Genomic DNA, 18,335 nt, shown 5'->3' with positions numbered 1-18,335 from the left:
TCCTTATTTCTTACTGAAAATAGGGTTCATGGTGCTGCAGGGGAAAGGGGTCACTGAGTAGAAGAGAGTGATCGCTTTATGTATAAGGTTTTCACCTTGCCTCTGCCCTACACAATTCCAGCGAGCTGAACCGAGACCCTGTTCAAATGGGGCCGATTTTACGTCAATGCTAATATAAGGGCCTGTGACCACAAAAGTGCCTTTAGTTATGTCCTCAGAGGTTGTTTTTGTGAGCTCTCACTACAAAATGGCTTTTTTCTTCTTTTCTTTTTTTAAAATTTTTATTGGAGTATAGTTGATTTCCAATGTTTTATTAGTTTCAGGTGTACAGCAAAGTGAATCGGTTATACATATACATATACATATATCCACTCTTTTTTTTTAAGGATTCTTTTCCCATATAGGCCATTACAGAGTATTGAGTAGAGAGTTGCCTGTGCTATACAGCAGGTTCTTATTAGTTATCTATTTTATATATAGTAGTGTGTAGATGTCAATCCCAATCTCCCAGTGTATCCCTCCCCCCAAGTGGCTTTTTTCTTTAAACTATTTTTGGGATATATGTTGGAAGGGAGGTTTTATTTTTCCTTCCTCCCTCTCTTTTTTCTTTATCCTGCAGCCAAGGGGTATGGATATCTGCCCTTAAGGTCATGACATGGGACAGTTCAGTCCTCCCTGCATCCCTGGACCTTAAAGGATCACAGAATGTGTGCCTTGAAAAGCTCCACACCTCACAGAAGGAAGAAAGCCTTACGGGGCCTTTATTTCTTCCCTCCTGTCGTCAGAGGTGGTGGGAAGTGTAGGGATCAGCTGCCCCCACCCCCAAGCTCTATAAACATGAGATATTGTAGTCCATTCCCTGCATGGAAGGTCTTCATATTTAAAGTCATTAAGGGTGGAAGTTTCTGGATGGCAGGAAGCACATGAATTTCGTCCTTGAATTTGAGGACTTGCCAGGCTTAGCATTGAGAGGGAATAACTGAGATGCTGTCTGTCTCCTGACTTGGGAACATTTCAGCCAAGTAGGATCAGGAAATGTAAACTCCCTTTCCTCGGTCACCACAATGGGCTTGGGCAGCTGCCAGCTGGATGCTTTGATGCTCACAAAAGCTCCCTGAACTCTGCACGAGCGTGTTGGCTGTGAGTCCAGGCCCTCTTGCCTAGCTTGCTCTCTGTCGGTCATGAACTTCAATGAGCTCACTCTCCAATTTCACACGCGAAAACTGTGCTTGGAGCTTGCTGGGTGCTAGGGATAGGGACAAAAATTGTCAGGCATCGAACACATGGACTGTTAGTGGCCATGTCATCAATGTGGTCAAAATTGGGGCTTCCTGAACTTTAATCCTCTAGTAATTTTGTTAACCAGCTGTGGATCCCCTGGGGATCTTGTGAAAATGCAGATTCTGATTCAGGAGCTCTGGGGTGGAGCCTAACAAGCTGCCAGGTGATGCTCCAACCACACTCTGAGAAGCCAGTATCTAAAGGACTACAAGACACCTAGGTGTTGACATGGGGAAGGGGGCTAGGTGGCCAAATAGCCACTAAAACTCTTCTGACACATTCTGAGCAGAAGACAGAGAAAGAGATGATGGATCCTGCATTGGTCTGGAGGAAATCAGCCAGGGCATCCACTCTCCCTGAAGCAGGGGACAGGGCTCCCGGCCCTCATTACTTTGATCAGTGCGTCTGCAGCAGCAAGAGGCAGGATGGTGTAATGGTCAGTGTTTGTGCTTTGGTACCAGTTCACCTATGGGAGGCCGGGCATACACTCCTAAGCTCTGCTCTTGTGGCTTAACAGCTCTGTGCCTGGGTTTTCTCATTTGTAAAAGGGGGTCAGGGGTGGTAAGAATAGTACCACCTCGATAGGGTTATTGTATAAGGGACCCAGTTAGTAGAAAACATTCAGAGCCGTTCCCTTCCTTCTCAGCCAGAGCTCCAGTCCCTAAGCCTGGGACCTCAGGGAGCCCTGGGCTCCTGTGCCCTGCAAGGCCACGGTTGTGCAAGCGCTCTCCAGGCTCTTGTTACCCGGGAGCCAGCAACACACCAAAATAAAGGAACGGGGGACCAGCGGGGAGGGCCGAGCGAGCCTCTGCAGGGAGTCTGACCAGGTCAGCTGGGAATGCTGTCAGCCGTTCAGGGTGGCTCCGGCATGGGCCTGGAGGTGGGTCAGTGACTCACACCAGGGCCCTCTCCACCCCCGCGCCCAAATGCTCGGCCCTCCCCGGGCCGGGGCTCACCTAATCCCCACAGTGGGAGTCGGGGGGCACCCGCGCCTGGGCCGAGGGCTAGGGTTACAGTGCAGTCACTTCACACTCGGCAGCATGTGCAGCTGAGGCCTCCCCCCGTGCAGCAGTCTCCCGCCAGGCGGGCAGCGAGGTCAGCTTGGCAAGCCGCTGCCTCTCCAGCCCCGATCTGGCCTCAGGCAGCCGATTCCCCCGGACCCGAGGACGTGATGGCAGAACAAGAAGCCAGTGGGCTGCAGGTCCTGCTGCACACGCTCCAGGTAGGAAGAGGCGGAGAGCTGCAGAACCCGACCGGCTGGGTCTTTGCGGGCCGGGCCTGCCTCGGCGCCGGGCTCTCCCCGCAGTCCCCTCTGGCACCAGTGGCCTGGTTTGCTAAACAGCAGGAACACCGGAGTCAGCAGCAGCTCTCACCTTGAGGCTGACCTAAGTGATGCTGTGCTGTTTAAATATTAAACCTGACGGTGTTGATGAGTGCTGTGCTTCAGTTATTGAACCCGGTGGGGCTAGATACTCAGGCGAAAAGATCCAGGTGTGCTCGAGATGAGAAAGATGGAGAAAAAGGCCGTTTGGCAAAAGTAAACCTGTTCACGTTCTCCCTGAGCAGGGCAGGAGCCTTGGGGGTGGGTACGTAGAACTGCCTAGGACGGAGGGGGAAGCGGGGCAGAGGACTCCTCTGGGCTTCTGCTGAATGGCTGGTTCCAAGTTCCCAAAGGGTGGTCTGAGTCGGAATTACCTAGGATGCCTGCGGACAGTGCATCTTCTCAGGCGGATCTGCCGGAAGGAACTGCAGTCACCAGGGGCAGGGGCCCTGGAATCTGCCTTGCCCTCTTCGTGATTCTGTTCACTCCTAATTTTGAGAATTCCTATCCCAGAGCACGAGTTTGTGAACCTGTCTGCAGATGAGAAACTCCCGGAGGATGTTAAAAAATGCTGACGCCCACTTACCCAAATTTGGATTTAATTGATCTGGGGAGCAACCTGGGCACTGGAGTTTTGAAAACTCCCCGGGTGGTCTCAAAGTGCAACTAAAGTCAATGAACCACTGCTCTATAGACTTGGGTAGATGCTTCCACTGAACCGGATGCAGGGAATGCCAGGGCTCAAAGAGAGCTAAGAGATCTTCTCCTCCAGGATTTTAAACCTGAAGTCCATGGACGGGTATCATAAGAGGATGGGCTTCAAGGGTCTCCATGACCCTCACCCCCTGATTTAGAATGTAAATGTTTTGCACTTACGTGCATACTTCCCAGCTGTGAAAAGCTTAGTTTTGCTCAGATTCTTAAGGAAATGTATATCCATAAAAAGTTGAAGAACCAATAAATACAACCTTCCAGTGCACAGATAAGGCAATTGAGTCTCAGAAGTGAAATAGCTTCCTAAGGTCACTTAACCACTTAATAGGGGAAATGGGACTAGCACCAAAGAACTTCAATATCCTTTGGACCTGGTGTCTTTGACTCATTCTATCTGATGCATCAGAGGCAAGAATGCCTCTGGGCTAGGAGTGTTGGGGGTGGGAGTGGACCTCAAAATTAATTTACATTTGGCCTGAAGTCACTGCAGGATGAACTCAATCTCCTGTCTTCCTACCCGTGGGGATTTCTAATTGATATTTAGAATGATTGTTCCAGGGCATTGCAAGATTCTCAATCATCAAAGAAAGATTTAATTATGTTCAATATACCCTGCTTAGTTCCCAATTAACCAGAACACTAAAATAACCAGAACATGCTTCCCCTGTGCGTTCTAGTTGATCTCAGAATCTGGTGGTGGAATTGACTTGGGTTCCTGGCTGAGCCCTGAGCCAGCCCTCTCCAAGTGCCTGCCTGAACCTGGTTTCTGTCTTGAGAGTAGAAGTCAGAACCCTGACATAATTTTTAAAAAGAGAACCTGGAGCAGATATGCCATGGAATGATGTTTCATGCCCCACTCCCATCCCCAATCCCCATGGACTAAACCCGGCAAAGTTTCTGAGAAGGGCTTAGCTGAAGTGCTTTTGATCGGGGATCCCAAAGGTCTTAGGGATTCAAGCCAGTCTTCCTTTCCTTGTGCACAAAGGTGAGAGAGACCGAAGGCTTTGTACTGCTACTCAAACCTCTGTGGAAGACAGTGGTTATGTCTGAGCAGAATGTGAGCTCAGGATATGAGTTTCCCATATCTTTCAGGAGCACCCCAGAACATTGCGAAGGGGAGGGAGAAAGAGATATCAGATGACCAGAAAGAGCAAGCACGGGGGTGACAATGTCCCCATGATATGATAGTAGAAATCCCCCTATTCCAGAGCATCATCACTCTGCCTCTTTGGGCCACAATGACAAAATAAACTAGATCATTAAGAAATATCAGTTTTCTGCCTATTATCTTTTCCTGTACCGATGGGAAAGGAGTAATTGATTTTTTTTTCCTACCCTGACTTAAACACAGCCTTATCTCTGTCCTGAAAGTATGAGAATCAGATTTCTACCCAGACATTTTCCAAGTCCCTGACTTTTATCATTTTAGTTGAGGCAGAAAATCAGACTGACTCATGAGGGCCTGGGTGAAGAGGGGGAGACAGCCCAGAGCACAGATGAGAGACAGGAAGAACTGGATCCCACCCCGTTTCTGGCACTTACTGGCTGTAAATCCTCAGGCAAGTCCCTCAACCTCTCTGAGCCCTCATTTCTAGATTTGTAAAAGGGGGGCAATAAAAATACTTTGCTCAGCCCTTTGTGCCAGGATTAAGAGAACCCATTTGAAAAGTGCTTGTAAACTATAAATGGCAGTTCAAATGACTCTGGTTTTTATGATCTCCCCAGTTGAGTACACAGTGGAGAGGCTGGGAACACTTGCCATCAACCTGCCCTGCTTTTTTCCTGGGTGGACTCCAATACACTTGGAAAAAAGGAAGGTGTCTCATTCGTCCTGCTCTCATTTCTCCATGTGGTTTGAGCTAATGGGGAAGATGGGAAGCTGCCAGGGTAGCAGGATGTGGGCTCCACGCCAGCCCTGATCCTGGGAGCCCTCACCCAGTGGTGTCCCACAAAATGCCAATTAAGTACCTTATCAAAACATGAAAAATGTATAATTTTCTGGTCAGCTTTGGCACACTCTGAGCTGTGATATGGGCACACTTTTGCTGCTTGCATTTGCACTTTATTATTTTATGTTACAGTTGCTCAAATTGAATCCCAGTTCTGCATCTTGGCCAAAATGTGCATAACAAAGCTTCATTTCTCAACTTGGGCTCCAGGAACATTATCTATTATGGATTGCCAACGAGGCTGCAGGATGTGGGGCTTCCTGTCTTGAGTTAACATTGAGCTTAGATAATAGAAAACCTGGAGGGGGTGACAGCTCCACTTTTCCCCTTGGACTTGTTCCTCCAAGGATATTTCCAAGACAACAGATGATTTCAGCCCCTGGGCTGCAAGGAGGGGATGGGCGGAAGAATGATGACTGATATGTTTCATTCATAGCACTTGAGAGTTTTGTTTCCAAAACATGTGTTTAAAAATTTCCTTTCTAGAATTTTCCACGGCGGATGTAGGAATATCTATCTATTGTACATACACGGGGCTAGGTGAAGCAGAAACTGAGCTTTCCCTTTGGACATCAACAGAAGGGTTTGGAAAAATCAAGAGAAGACTTTTCCTTTTAGATAGTAAACATTGTGCAGACCTTCTAAACATCACAGGATTCCTCTGCTGGTGAAATTTGAGGCTTTCTGAGGTTTTTATTTTTGGAGACTTCTGCCTCAACCTCAAGACAAACATGGAAATAAACCAGGAGAGGGAGGACTTATTAAATTAAGACTGAAATCTGTCTTAATTTCAAGCACCAGTAGAAACAAAGAAAAAGAAAAACGCCCAAAGGACAAGTGCCCAATGGAAAAGGGACAAAATTGGCAAGAAATAGCCTCTGTCAGTGTCTAAAGAATGACTTGGTGCCAGTCAAACTGGACGATGAAGGGGGCAATGGAGGCATGGAGCCCTGTGCTGAGCTGGGAGTGGGGAGATGACCTTATATAGTGTTTTGTTTTTTAAGACCTTGTTGCTTTCACAGTTTCTTAAAGTCCTTGGTCTCAGAGATTGGAAAAAATAAACACTGATTCAGGGTCCACTCTATGCCAAATTTTCACGTTCATTACCTAACGTCACTGTCTGTGCCACCTGTGAGGGGGATGTGGCTGGTCTGTCTTATAGATGAGGACACTGACCCTCATAAGCCACTCAAGGCTCAATGGAAGAAACTTAATAAATCCCTAGAGGAGAGATGTGAAGAGGATCTTGTCACTCCAAGGTCTTTTCACTGGTCTCCGGTGCTTACGTGACCTAGGGAATACCCACTCACTCTTTATTTTGAGGGTATTACCTTACCTGACTGAACCTGAAGACTGAGAGGTTATGGATTCTTCATAATAGAACTAAAATAATCTTCCACATCCTGTATTGATATTTGGGTAAATAACTCCTGATAAAGGAAGGTAACAGTTTTGATTTGGGTCAATTGGTTATTTTTAATATCTATCTAGCCATCCATCCATCTATCTATCCATCCAACCCTCCATAGCTATCCTATGTGCTAGAAGAGATTCAGAGAATTGGGTAGGATGATACATCAAGAAGAGCAAGGTCTTTGGATCTTGGTTCAGCCATTCAAAACTTGTGTGACTCAGGACACACTACTGAACTTCTCTTTGCTGAACTTTTTTCATTTGTAAAATGAGAATTATAGTATCTACTCATGAGCTTACTGTATGTTTGGAGAAAATGCATGTAAAAAGGTGTTATGTGCCTGACAAATAGCAATTATTATAATTAAACACAGTCCCTGCCCTCATGAAAATACAGTGTGCAAGGGGTAAGGCAGGAGGATAAAAATATTTGTAGAGTAAGTTCGCATGTGATGAACGCCATGGTAAACGTAAACATCAAAAAAAATTCGGTGGAATTTGGGACAAGAGTCTCCTCCTCACTGGATATTCAGGGAAGACCTTGGAAAATGGGTCAGATTTCAGCAGAGGAAGGTGCACTTAAGAGGGTGATAAGGGTCCCCAGTGATCCTTCCTATGTCAGGAAAGTGTGGAGAGTATTCAGGGTATTTGCCATGGCACTGAGTTTGATTAAAACAGAAAATTCGTGAAGGGGAAGAAAGGAGATTGAAATGGGGGTTTGCCTAAATGCTAGAGAGCCTTGAGTGGCAAGCTTCAGATCCGATCATGCCCTTGGTGATGGCTGCCTATCCCTAAAGGTAGATGATGGGCGCTACAGGACATTCAACCAAGGTGATCGTTGCAAAGCTATTTGGAGGGGGGACGTTAGACATGACTGCATCTCTGCTTTTTGTTGCCAAGGGATGTGATGTGTTCCCTGCAACCTCCCCACCCCTGACCTACCTTTTATCCTGATCCTCTTCCTATCCATTCCCAGCCTTTAGCCCTTTCCTGTCACTTAACTCTGCATCTCACTCCCCTCCCCACACCGCCTCAGCCACTGTCCATCCCTAGTCCACCTCCAGGGGGAAAGGCTGTGATGGATTAAGGCTCAGGGATTGGAGAAGCAGAACTATTTAAACTTTTTTTTTTTTTAATGGAAGAAACAACTTATTTTAGAGGCAGCATTCAAATGTCCTTGTGTCAAAGCAGCTCTCGTAACATGTCTGCATTAAGATGACCAGAGTTGAGTCCAAAAGTCCCATCCTCACTTTTGGGAATTGAGAGCACTCGGCGTTTCCATCCCCTGAGCCCAGATTCTGGATCTGACCGCCTTGCTGAGCACCCACCTCCGCAGGGCAGCAGGTGAGGGACAGAGGCCTGCATGGCTTTGAGGTGTAATTGGAAATTTGCCAGTGCTGGGGACATGTTGAGGCAAGTGGCCAACAGAGGGAATTTCTCTCTGTAGAAATTCATAACCTGGCAACATGTACTCCACAACTCAGTTGCTAAAACTGGAACTAGTCTGATGAAAGCCAAACATAGTCTGGGTTTGAGCCCTGGGAGCTGGGGAAGTACGCAACCAGGGAAGAGAAGCTGGTCTGGGTTACCAATCGCTGTACCATATCTGTAAGCATGGGACAGGCAGCTATGAATCAAACAGACAAGGTGCTTCTTCATATTTCAGAAATAGGCACACAGAAATACATCCACTTGGATGTGACCTCCATATCCTTGTGCCAGACCTGAAATGTAGGAAGTCAAAGGTTGTGGGATCTGTACTTTTTCACAGAGTGAATACTGCATGGCTCCTTCAAAGTGATGGATTCGCAAATCAGACTCTCATTGGAGAAAAGAATGTGGTGTAGGGGGAGGAAGAGATCAACAGCAGAGATGCCAAGAATAAAAGTATGAGTAGAACAAAGAGTGTGGACGAAACAGAATGGCACAGAGTATGCGCTCAATACATATTTTTTCCTCCCTCCCCCCCTCCCTCCCTCCATCCCTCCCTCCCTCCCTCCATCCCTCCATCCCTCCCTCCCTGCCTTCCCCTCCCCCTTTCCCTCCCTCCCTCCTTCCTTCCTTCCTTATAAAATTTTGCAAAACGAATACACCCATGTAACCAGCACCCAGACGAAGTGAACTCCCAGCATCTCAGAGGACCCCTCACACCCCCACTTCCAGCCCTGCTCCCCCATTGTAACCACTGCCCTGATCTCTAACCCCGCAGACCAGTCTTGCATGCTTTGTGCGTCATGTAATTAGAACCCCACAGTCAATCTTCTTTTGTGTCTGGCTCCTTTCACTCAGCATTGTGCGAGTCCCCCTTTCGATACAGTTGTAGATTGTTCTCACTGTCATTGCTGAAGAGCATTTCGTTGCGTGAACGTTCCACGGTTTATTTATCCATTCTAGAGCTCATGCTATTTGGGGTAGTTTTCTTTTTTTGGCTATAACAAATATGGCTGCTGTGAACATTCCAGGGCATGTTTTTGTGAAGGTAGGTACACGTGTCTGTTGGGTAAATACCTAGAGTAGAGTCGAGGGGTCATGGGATACATGTATGGTCAGCTGTAGTAGATAATGATATTTTTCAAAAATGAGTGCTCCAAAATAAACACCTATTAACCCTGTAAATACCATTAATTTATGAGCGTCTTGGGTACTCCACACCTTTGCCCTAACTTTCTTAATTCATATTTGTTAGTTGAAAGTGGCTTGAGCTGCTTTGCATGGAGGACTTTGTCATGTTTTATGTGTCTAATTCCCTCTACTTGGTCCCTTTCATAATAATGGTTCTAATGATAACTAACATTTATTAAACAGTTTCTACACGTAAGGAGCTGTGCAAAGTCCTTCACATGCATCATCTCATTTAATCCTTACAACAACCCAAGGAGGTGGGTGGTATTATTATCCTCATTTTAAAGCTCTCAAACAGAAGGTTGGAGAGGTTAACACACTTCTCAAGGTCACAAAGCGAGTTAGTGGCAAAACTGGAATTTGAGAGGAGGGAATCTGACACCAGTGGATGATTTCTCGCCAGGTGTATAAACTCTCTGAGGAAAAGGAGGGGCATTGAGAAGATTCAGAACAGATTTTCCCAGGTGGTAGGTGTCTGCTGAGGAGAATGGAGACCCCCCCCTACTTGGCACATGCGGGGAAGACAGCAGCTGTTCCCACAAGGCTGGCAGGACTGGCCAAGAGGGCAGAGAACAGGTGCCTAGAGCGGGGGTCAGCAAACTGTAAGGGCCTGATAGCAAATGTTTTAGGCTTTTCTGGCCACAGATCTTTGTCATACCCATTCAGCCCTGCCACTGTATTTGTAGACAGTGTGCAAATGAATGGGTTTATGTTCCAATAAAATTGTGTACAAAAAACAGGGAGTAGGGGCTTCCCTGGTGACGCAGTGGTTGAGGGTCCGCCTGCTGAGTCAGGGGACACGGGTTCGTGCCCCGGTCCGGGAGGATCCCACATGCCGCGGAGCGGCTGGGCCCGTGAGCCATGGCTGCTGAGCCTGCGTGTCCGGAGCCCGTGCTCCACAACGGGAGAGGCCACAACAGTGAGAGGCCTGAGTACCGCAAAAACAAAACAAAACAAAACAAAAAAACAAGGAGTGGGCTGGACTTGGCTGTTGGTGGTAGATTGCAGACCCCTGGCTGGAGGTCCTTTGGGCACAGGCATGGTGTAGGGGTGGGAGGTGGGACAGAAAGAGAGTGATAGAGCAGCAGGGACCTGTTGGGGCTGCCAACTGCCAAGTGGGAGCTTCCCTCATGTGCCATGGGTGTCCTCCTCAACTCCCAGGCTGCCTTTCTTGCAAAGGCAGCCCATCAGATGATCTCTGAGTTCCTCTCAGGCAAGTCTTACAGAACCTGAAATGCACACTTCAGGATGTCATTTCCTGCCACTGCTACTGCCTCCAATTTTCTAAGTATCAGTGGGGCCAGTGATTGTGTCCATCAGCCCTCCAAGGTGGGATTTCAGGTCATTTTAGCAGCACTTACCAGTGTAACAGGTGATTGTCTTGCAGATATTGTCTGCATTCAACAGCGCTACCAGCACAAGACATGTTCAGTCCAACACTTCTCAAACTGGGTTCCACAGAACACCAGTGTCCCCTGGGATGCCCAGGAGTATTCTACTCACAAAGGGTCTTGTTGACAGATGGATCTGAGATGTCAGGGTAAATAAATTTACTAATTTCTTTACTGAAAAATAATCAATCTTTTAAAGGCTTTTCAAACATTTCTGTCCTACAGCTCTCAGTTTAAATGTCTTTTACTCAGAGAGGAATACTCTGACAGCCCAGGGAGCTACCCAGTCACTCTAAGTCCCACCTCTCTAGTTTGGCTCTCTGCATAGAACTTGCCATTTCCTGCTTGTTTGTATCTTCTCTGCCTTCTTCCACCAGGGTAGGGATCTCATCTGTCTTGTTCACCTTCACCCCTACTACCTAAAGCACGATCTAGGACATAGTACGTGCTCAATAAATATTTATTGATTGACTAATAAGATGAATGTGCATGTATATTATCAAGTTGGGGATATACTATATGGCATTTCTAAACCATCTTAGAGATGGGATAATTTTTTATAGCAAAACCCCACTAGTATCCCACAGGACTCTAGGAATCCATGGAGCACATTTGGGAAACAATGGTTGTAGACCAATGCCATGTTAAATCACTGCTGGTCTGTGAGGGTTGAATTTCTCCTGATCTGGAAACTAACCTCTGGCTTGTTGAAACATTTCTGACCTGAGTTGATACAAAGTTAGATCTATTGGAGACCTAGGGTCCTTCCTTCCTCTGCTTGGTGAATTCCACAAACTGATGACTCTATGATCTATCTGTAGGCCTTGAGTTACATGAATTCTAATCCTTACTTGATTGGGAGAAAGGATAGAAGTGACAGATGTGGAGGTTTAGAAAAAGGTTCTTCCTAGAGACTCAAGAGGGCCGGTTCTGCTTCTGATCAGGAGGCCAGATGGTGATAAGAACAGCATTAGCCTCAGGTTTCAGATGAAAGGCAGGGTCAGATTTCAGAGTTGGGATATCTGATGAAACTTCCCCTAGGGAACTTGGAGAGAAGGCAGCTTCTTCAATAAATGGTCAGTAATGAATTCTCCCTCTACTCTTAAAAAAACCCAAACAAACCCAAGCTCAGTGTGTGTTAACATCTCTAATCTTCCGATCCCAGCAGTGAGTACAGCCCAATGCCCTAAATGTCTGACCCATAGGCATCCTTATCCCATTCCTCTTAACACTCAAGTTAATCCAGGAAAACCCCATGACAACGCAGGTATTTTTTACTTTTCACAATAGGTAGATTAAGAAGTCACTATAAGAAAATTCCATTTTCTCCTTGACTTTCATTGTTAAATCATAAAATATATATCATATACCCTAAAGGAAAAAAATTCCCCAAACCACAGCTAAAATTTTAGACTAAGGAAGAGGCTAGAATGATAATATTTCAATAGGTATTACTTGAAAGTGGATATTAAAATTCAAGAAGTGTTTTTGCCATGAGCTGCTCACATTTGTTGAGCACTATGTGCCAGGAAGAAGTCGAAGCATGTGACGTGTTATCTCATGCAGTCCTCACAGCAATCCTATGAGGTGGGTACAACTATTATCTGCAGTTTACAGATGAGGAACACAAGGCCCTTGTCAAGGTCACATAGCCTTTAAGTAGCAGGGTCAGGATGTGAACTCAGGCACAGACTGACTCTAGCTTGCTTATTACTCATTGCTATTACTCATCAGGCTACAGAGTCTCTTTTCCTTTTACCTGTCCTTTTCACCACTACACATTTTTTTCCTGATTAAAGAAGTAATACAAGCTTGTGATTGCAAAAATTTTATTAAAATATAGATATAGATTTTAGGAAGTAAAAATCACCCCATCAAATCCTGATCCCCAAGACAACCACACAAGTGTCTGCTGTATATTCTTTTATATGTTTACATACATATAGCAATATGTGTATTTCTATAACTATGTCTATGTGTGTATATCATTTTAACACACTAGTATTCAATTTGCCTTCCCTACATGTCAGTATAATTGCACATATTTCAAGCCAGCACATATAGACCCAGCTCAATCTTTTGTGGTATAACTTAAATAAATAGAAGTATAGTTTCTTCTAGCGTTTCACTTAAATTTGACTTGGCTTGTGTTTTATTTTCATTTTTTGATGTTTTATGTGTTGTATTTTAATAGTCAACTTTATCAAACTTTTCTTTCATGAATTATTTTTGGCCATGAAACATTTTCCCCAGGATCTAACTCTTATACTTAATGATGTTTGAATTTAACTCCATACCATTCTCTTTTTCTTAAGTGTTGTTGCTTTCATAGAACTTCCCTGCCATACCACACTTCACCAGTACATGGCAACAGTAAACAAATTTATATGCTTAAAATTTCTTTTACTGGAAGATCCCAGTTCTGTAACATCTAATAGAGCTCTGCTTGATAGTGTTTGGAAATTTTACATTTGACATAAATGTTTATTTAAAATAAACATATATAGGTTTCTTGGCTGGACTTCAGGAGGCCAGAGTTGATTTTGGGTGCTGCCACTGTCTTTCTGTTTGACTCAAATCCCCTGGGCCAGCATCCTCTGTTTTGATGGTTTTCAGACTTAAGTGCTAGGAACGTGCCCAGCAATATCATCTGTTTCCTTGGTATATTATGACTCTCTTGTTAATGGTTCATTCATTTATTGAATGCTTCCCTCGTGCCAGAGACTGTGCTAGGTAGTGGGTGGCAAGGTTCAAGAATCTTATTACTCAGATACTTTCCTACTGAAATTCTTCCAAATGTTAATGACTAATGTCAGGAAGAGAGAGATCCAGAATGCTGCAGTCACACCTGCCCTCCTTTGCTCCATGGACCATTTTATTCTGTGGTGACTGGCTGAGAACACAGTATTATCATTACTCCAAGTCCCTGGGGAAGATCTGAAGACTCAGCTGCTGTAACATGTTCAGCTATGCCTGTGTACTTATGTTAATTCATATGTGGTCTTTTTTTTTTTTAAACAATTCTTAATCTTTTCATTCTTTTTTCTTCCAGGGAGTGGGGTGTCACAGATTCCTTTTTTTTTGGCTGCACCCTATGGCATGTGGGATCTTAGTTCCCCGACCAGGGATGGAACCCTCACCCCCTGCAGTGGAAGCGAGGTGTCTTAACCACTGGACCGCCAGGGAAGTCCCATAGATTCCTTTCTGATGCCATTGAAAGCTAAAGACACTTTCCCCAGATAAATGCTCACACAAATTTTTGTGAACAACTTCAGGGTAATAAGCCACACCATAAGATTTCACTCTCTCAAGGTATTTACTTGGGTTTTGTTTCATGGACTGGAGCTCTTTAATGTTGGAATAGTAGAGGTGAGTTCTAGTCACATAAAAGAAACCCCACAATTCTGTCCAATTGTGATATATCTTTCATGCCTCCAAACTGGTCACAATATTCTTTTTATATCCACATCCCAACTTTGCCTTGAACATCTTTCAAATCTGATCTATACTTCTGAAAATTTTAAGTACCTTTGATGGATCAACTGTAATGTTACTTTTCAAAAAAAGCCTCTTTTGATAATTTGTGTAGGTGATATTTTTCTCTGTCTTCTGAAGTAGCATCTAAACATTTGTACCTTTCTCTTAAACCATCTATGCTTTGCTTTATTATAGTTGCTCTTTATTTTTCAACAAACCTTTACTGGGCAGGGAGAATCCCAAAATAAATATGACATGGTCTTTGTCCTCCCAGAGCTCACTGTATGTATCTAGAGGAACCAGATATACATTTGAGAATCTCCTGAAAGTTACAGACACTTTCTCTAGATAATCATACATCTGCACTTTAACTAAGCACTTAAATCTTAGATTTGCCTACAGTTTGAATAAGAATCTATGCCATGTGATTGCTCGGGTTGACATATGAACAAATAATTATAAAGTATTATTATAAGTGAAGGTATGACAACATTCCCAGTGTATTCTTGGCAGAAGGGGCATCTCAAACAATCTCCAGTATTCCATGACCTTCTCTTCCTGAGTAATAGATTGATTAGATAATTCAGACCAATACTTGTGTTGGAGACAGTTTAAAATATAGATATAATAGAAATAATTTTTTTCTAAAAAGCATCCATATTCTAGTGAGATAATGAACATTTAATGATTTGAGAACAGAAGAGGTGGGAAACCCAGAGAGATGAGCAAAATTCTGGCACTTCTGCTTTGGAGGCATTTACTATTTTGGAAGGTGTGGCTGGAAAGATTAAATCGTATGTTCTGTAGCTTTGCATGTCTAGAAGAAAAGGAGTTGGAATATAGGGCTTGCCAAGAATGGGGACCTTGGTAAACTACTGTCTGCTTTTGGGCTGACACTTGGAGGGATGCTCCCTAGAAATAAAGGTGAGCCATACATAAACTAATCTTTACACTGAGCCATTCTTCAACTCATCTGGGTGGCCCAGAAAATCCTAAGACTTGAATGGGCAGTCTCAGGTTCCTAGAGCTTCCAGGTGCCTGGTAGTAGCAAATTAAAATCAGTGGAAGAAAATATCGTACTAGGCCTTACATTAATTCTACAAATAATTTGGAAACCAGGGACAAGGGGAGATAAATCAATATGAGTAAACACCAGCAGAAACGGAATCAATAACCTGTGATAAACTATAATGGAAAAGAATATTTAAAAAATGTGTATAACTGAGTCATTTTGCTGTACTTCAGAGATTGGCACAACATTGTAAATCAACTATACTTCAATTTGCAAAAAAAAGAAGAAAAAATGAAATAACAGATTTCTGTTGTACTCCAGAAACGAGAATTACCAGTCACAGAATGTAAGAAAGCTTTGGTTACTATGTTCAAAGAGATTAAAATCAAGTTTGAAAAATTTGGCATTGAACTATAATATATACGATGTGATATAGCAGATTTGAAAAGGAACCAAATAGAAATTCTTGAACTGAAAAATAAATAACCAAAATTAAGAACTCAATGGTTAGATTTAACTGCAGATTATACTTGGCTGAAGAAAAAAATTGAAAATCAGGTCATAAGAAATTATCTAGAATGAAGCACAGAAGGCCAAAAAGCTTAAACATGCAGAAGGGCAGGTAAGAAATACAGGGGATAGAGAAGGTCTAACATACATTTAATTGGAGTTCCGGAAGGACAGAAGAGAATGAAGCAGCAACAGTATTTCAAGAAATAATGATAGAGTCCTAACCCTTTAATATACTGCTCATTACTTGATAACAGAGGCAGTATCTTTCTCAAGCCTGTATTCTCTGAAATACTTAGCAGGACTTTATTAAGAGTTTGTTGAATTTGTTAGTTGAGGAAACTTCTGTATTATGTTCTATTCCATTTTATATTTTTAGAATCATGTCAGAAGTTCTCTTAAAATAGTATACTTTTAAAAACAATATTATAAAATTACTATCTGTTGTGGATATATATTCAAATATCTAAATCCCTGTATTTGCAGTCGTCACTTCAAAATTTAGAGCTAAATCTACAATTGACACTACAGTTGAAGATTAAGCTCTAATTTGCAATCTGATGATTCATTTTTGACCACAAAATATCCCCTTAAACTCATATATGCTACCTATGATTATACTCCATTTCTTTTCTTGTTTTGTAAGTTTTACAGCAGCCTTTGGCAACGAGTTATGAAATTCTAATCTGGTCACAACTAATTAGAATATTACATTTACTTACTTTTCCCCCATTCTCTTTAATGATACATATTCTGATAAATAACTTCATTTTTTTCCTTTAAAGTAGAGAGAAAACATGATATTTTATAGGTTCCCTGGGAAACAGATTTTGAGACAAAGATTTGCATTCAGGAAGTGTACTGGGGAGTGTCTCAGGTCCACACGCGGGGGAATGAAGGAAGCAGGATTGGGCAGTGCGAGGAGATGAAATGCAATGTAGTCACAGCAAAGGCTCAAGCTGATGGTCCTTTACCAACTCTCTCGCCCTGTGCTCAGGGGGTTGAAACTTTATACCTCCTCCCCCACACCACTGACCAGTCATTGGTTATAGGCTGCTTCCAGAGAGAGGACATGACCTTAGAGATCTCTTCATCTCGACAGCAGTTCCCAAAGAGGGACTCAGGTGAGAGCTGGCAGTCACTAATATTCCCTTTGGTTTGGGGGATGAGTGCCTCAGTCCTGAAGGGGAGACCCAAGAGGCACAGCTGTAGCATCCACTACAGGTGACAACTGATAAGACTGTGCATCAAGCCACCTAGGTTCAAATCCTAGTTTTGCTGCTAATTGACTCTGTGATCCTGGGCAAGCCACATAACCCCCTGGGTCACAGTTTCCTCATCTTTAAAAAGACAGGAGTAGTAGGGCTTCCCTGGTGGCGCAGTGGTTGAGAGTCCGCCTGCCGATGCAGGGGACACGGGTTCGTGCCCCGGTCCGGGAAGATCCCACATGCTGCGGAGCGGCTGGGTCCGTGCGCCATGGCCGCTGAGCCTGCATGTCCGGAGCCTGTGCTCCGCAACGGGAGAGGCCACAACAGTGAGAGGCCCACGTACCGCAAAAAAAAAAAAAAGACAGGAGTAGGAATGAGATAATATTTTCCTCAAATTTAGTCATTTGTATGCTACTTTCATACTTTTTTTTCATATTTTGGATCAACGATACTATTGTTTACTTGACGTGATTTATTTCAGCAAATTTATTCATTTTAACTGAATGTAACTTAACGTGGCACTTTACATACAACCATAAATATAGTAGTAGTACTTAACAAAAATAGAAAGTAGTGACAAAAATAAATTTAATATAAACAATGCAATGCTGTTAAAGTCCAGCTAGACACTTGCCTGTAGAGTCTCTGAGCCTGCTCTGTGCTTTCTAAAAAGATTAGCAACTATTGGAAAATAATTGGAAATATACTAATAACTAAGACATTAACAGACATTCCCTAAAAGAAGAATAAACACTTTACTGGGAATAAACGTTTTTGTCTATGTGATTCAGTGAAATTCAATGCTATGTCTCCTGTGACATCTAAATCCAGGTCATATACGCTCAGTAGGAGATTTCTGACCTTCCAAGAAAATCTGGATTAGGTAGCTTTTAGGATGAAATTATGCTATTCCATGATTCTCTCCTTGTGGGAAAGGAATATTAGAGAGAAAATATTTATGAGTTATACTTTTTTTAAAGGTCATACATCTATTAGATTGAGTACCAACCAGAAGCTTGAGGAATTAAATTTATTGGATAGGGTTTCTAATATTATGAGCACACCATATCTGAATGTAGCCATGATGACTAGCAATGAGAATGCAATGCATCAGTTCTCCCAATACCCCTGGAAGAAAGAGCCTCTCATAGGTGGTAGACACTCCTTCCTTTGGTAGCCTAGCACAGCTCTACCCTACATCTAGCTTCCTCTCCTCTGGAATGACTGATCTGAAGTAGCACAATGTATGGTCCTGTCATCCTGAGACCACCAGTTTCTTGTTCAGATGCTGTTTCCATGCTGACCTGGAGTTAGCCAATTTATCCCAGGTCATTTAGGCATTAATAGGAGGTGCCTTGAACATTCTTCCCGTGATATCCTCCAGATATTGGACCCTGTACAGGGTTGCCCAAACCTATTGGCGTGCTTTCAGAGTTC

General features: G+C 43.6%; 1 protein-coding gene across 1 annotated transcript in view; it reads left to right on the top strand.

The window, feature by feature from the left end:
* Positions 1-2,452: 2,452 nt before the first annotated feature.
* The window catches only part of AGBL1 (AGBL carboxypeptidase 1), a gene marked incomplete at both ends in the record, with an annotated part of 563,318 nt that continues 547,435 nt past the window's right edge, over positions 2,453-18,335 (top strand). Inside the window, one exon of the mRNA XM_081229515.1 lies at positions 2,453-2,503. Within this exon, the coding sequence (XP_081085641.1) occupies positions 2,453-2,503 (51 nt within the window). The remainder of the gene's footprint in view (positions 2,504-18,335) is intronic.

Source organism: Mesoplodon bidens (assembly GCF_964165515.1).
Source record: "Mesoplodon bidens genome assembly, chromosome: 3".
Lineage (NCBI taxonomy): Eukaryota > Metazoa > Chordata > Mammalia > Artiodactyla > Ziphiidae > Mesoplodon > Mesoplodon bidens.
Note: the sequence above shows the minus strand (reverse complement) of the source record. Positions and strands in the feature narration are given on the sequence as shown.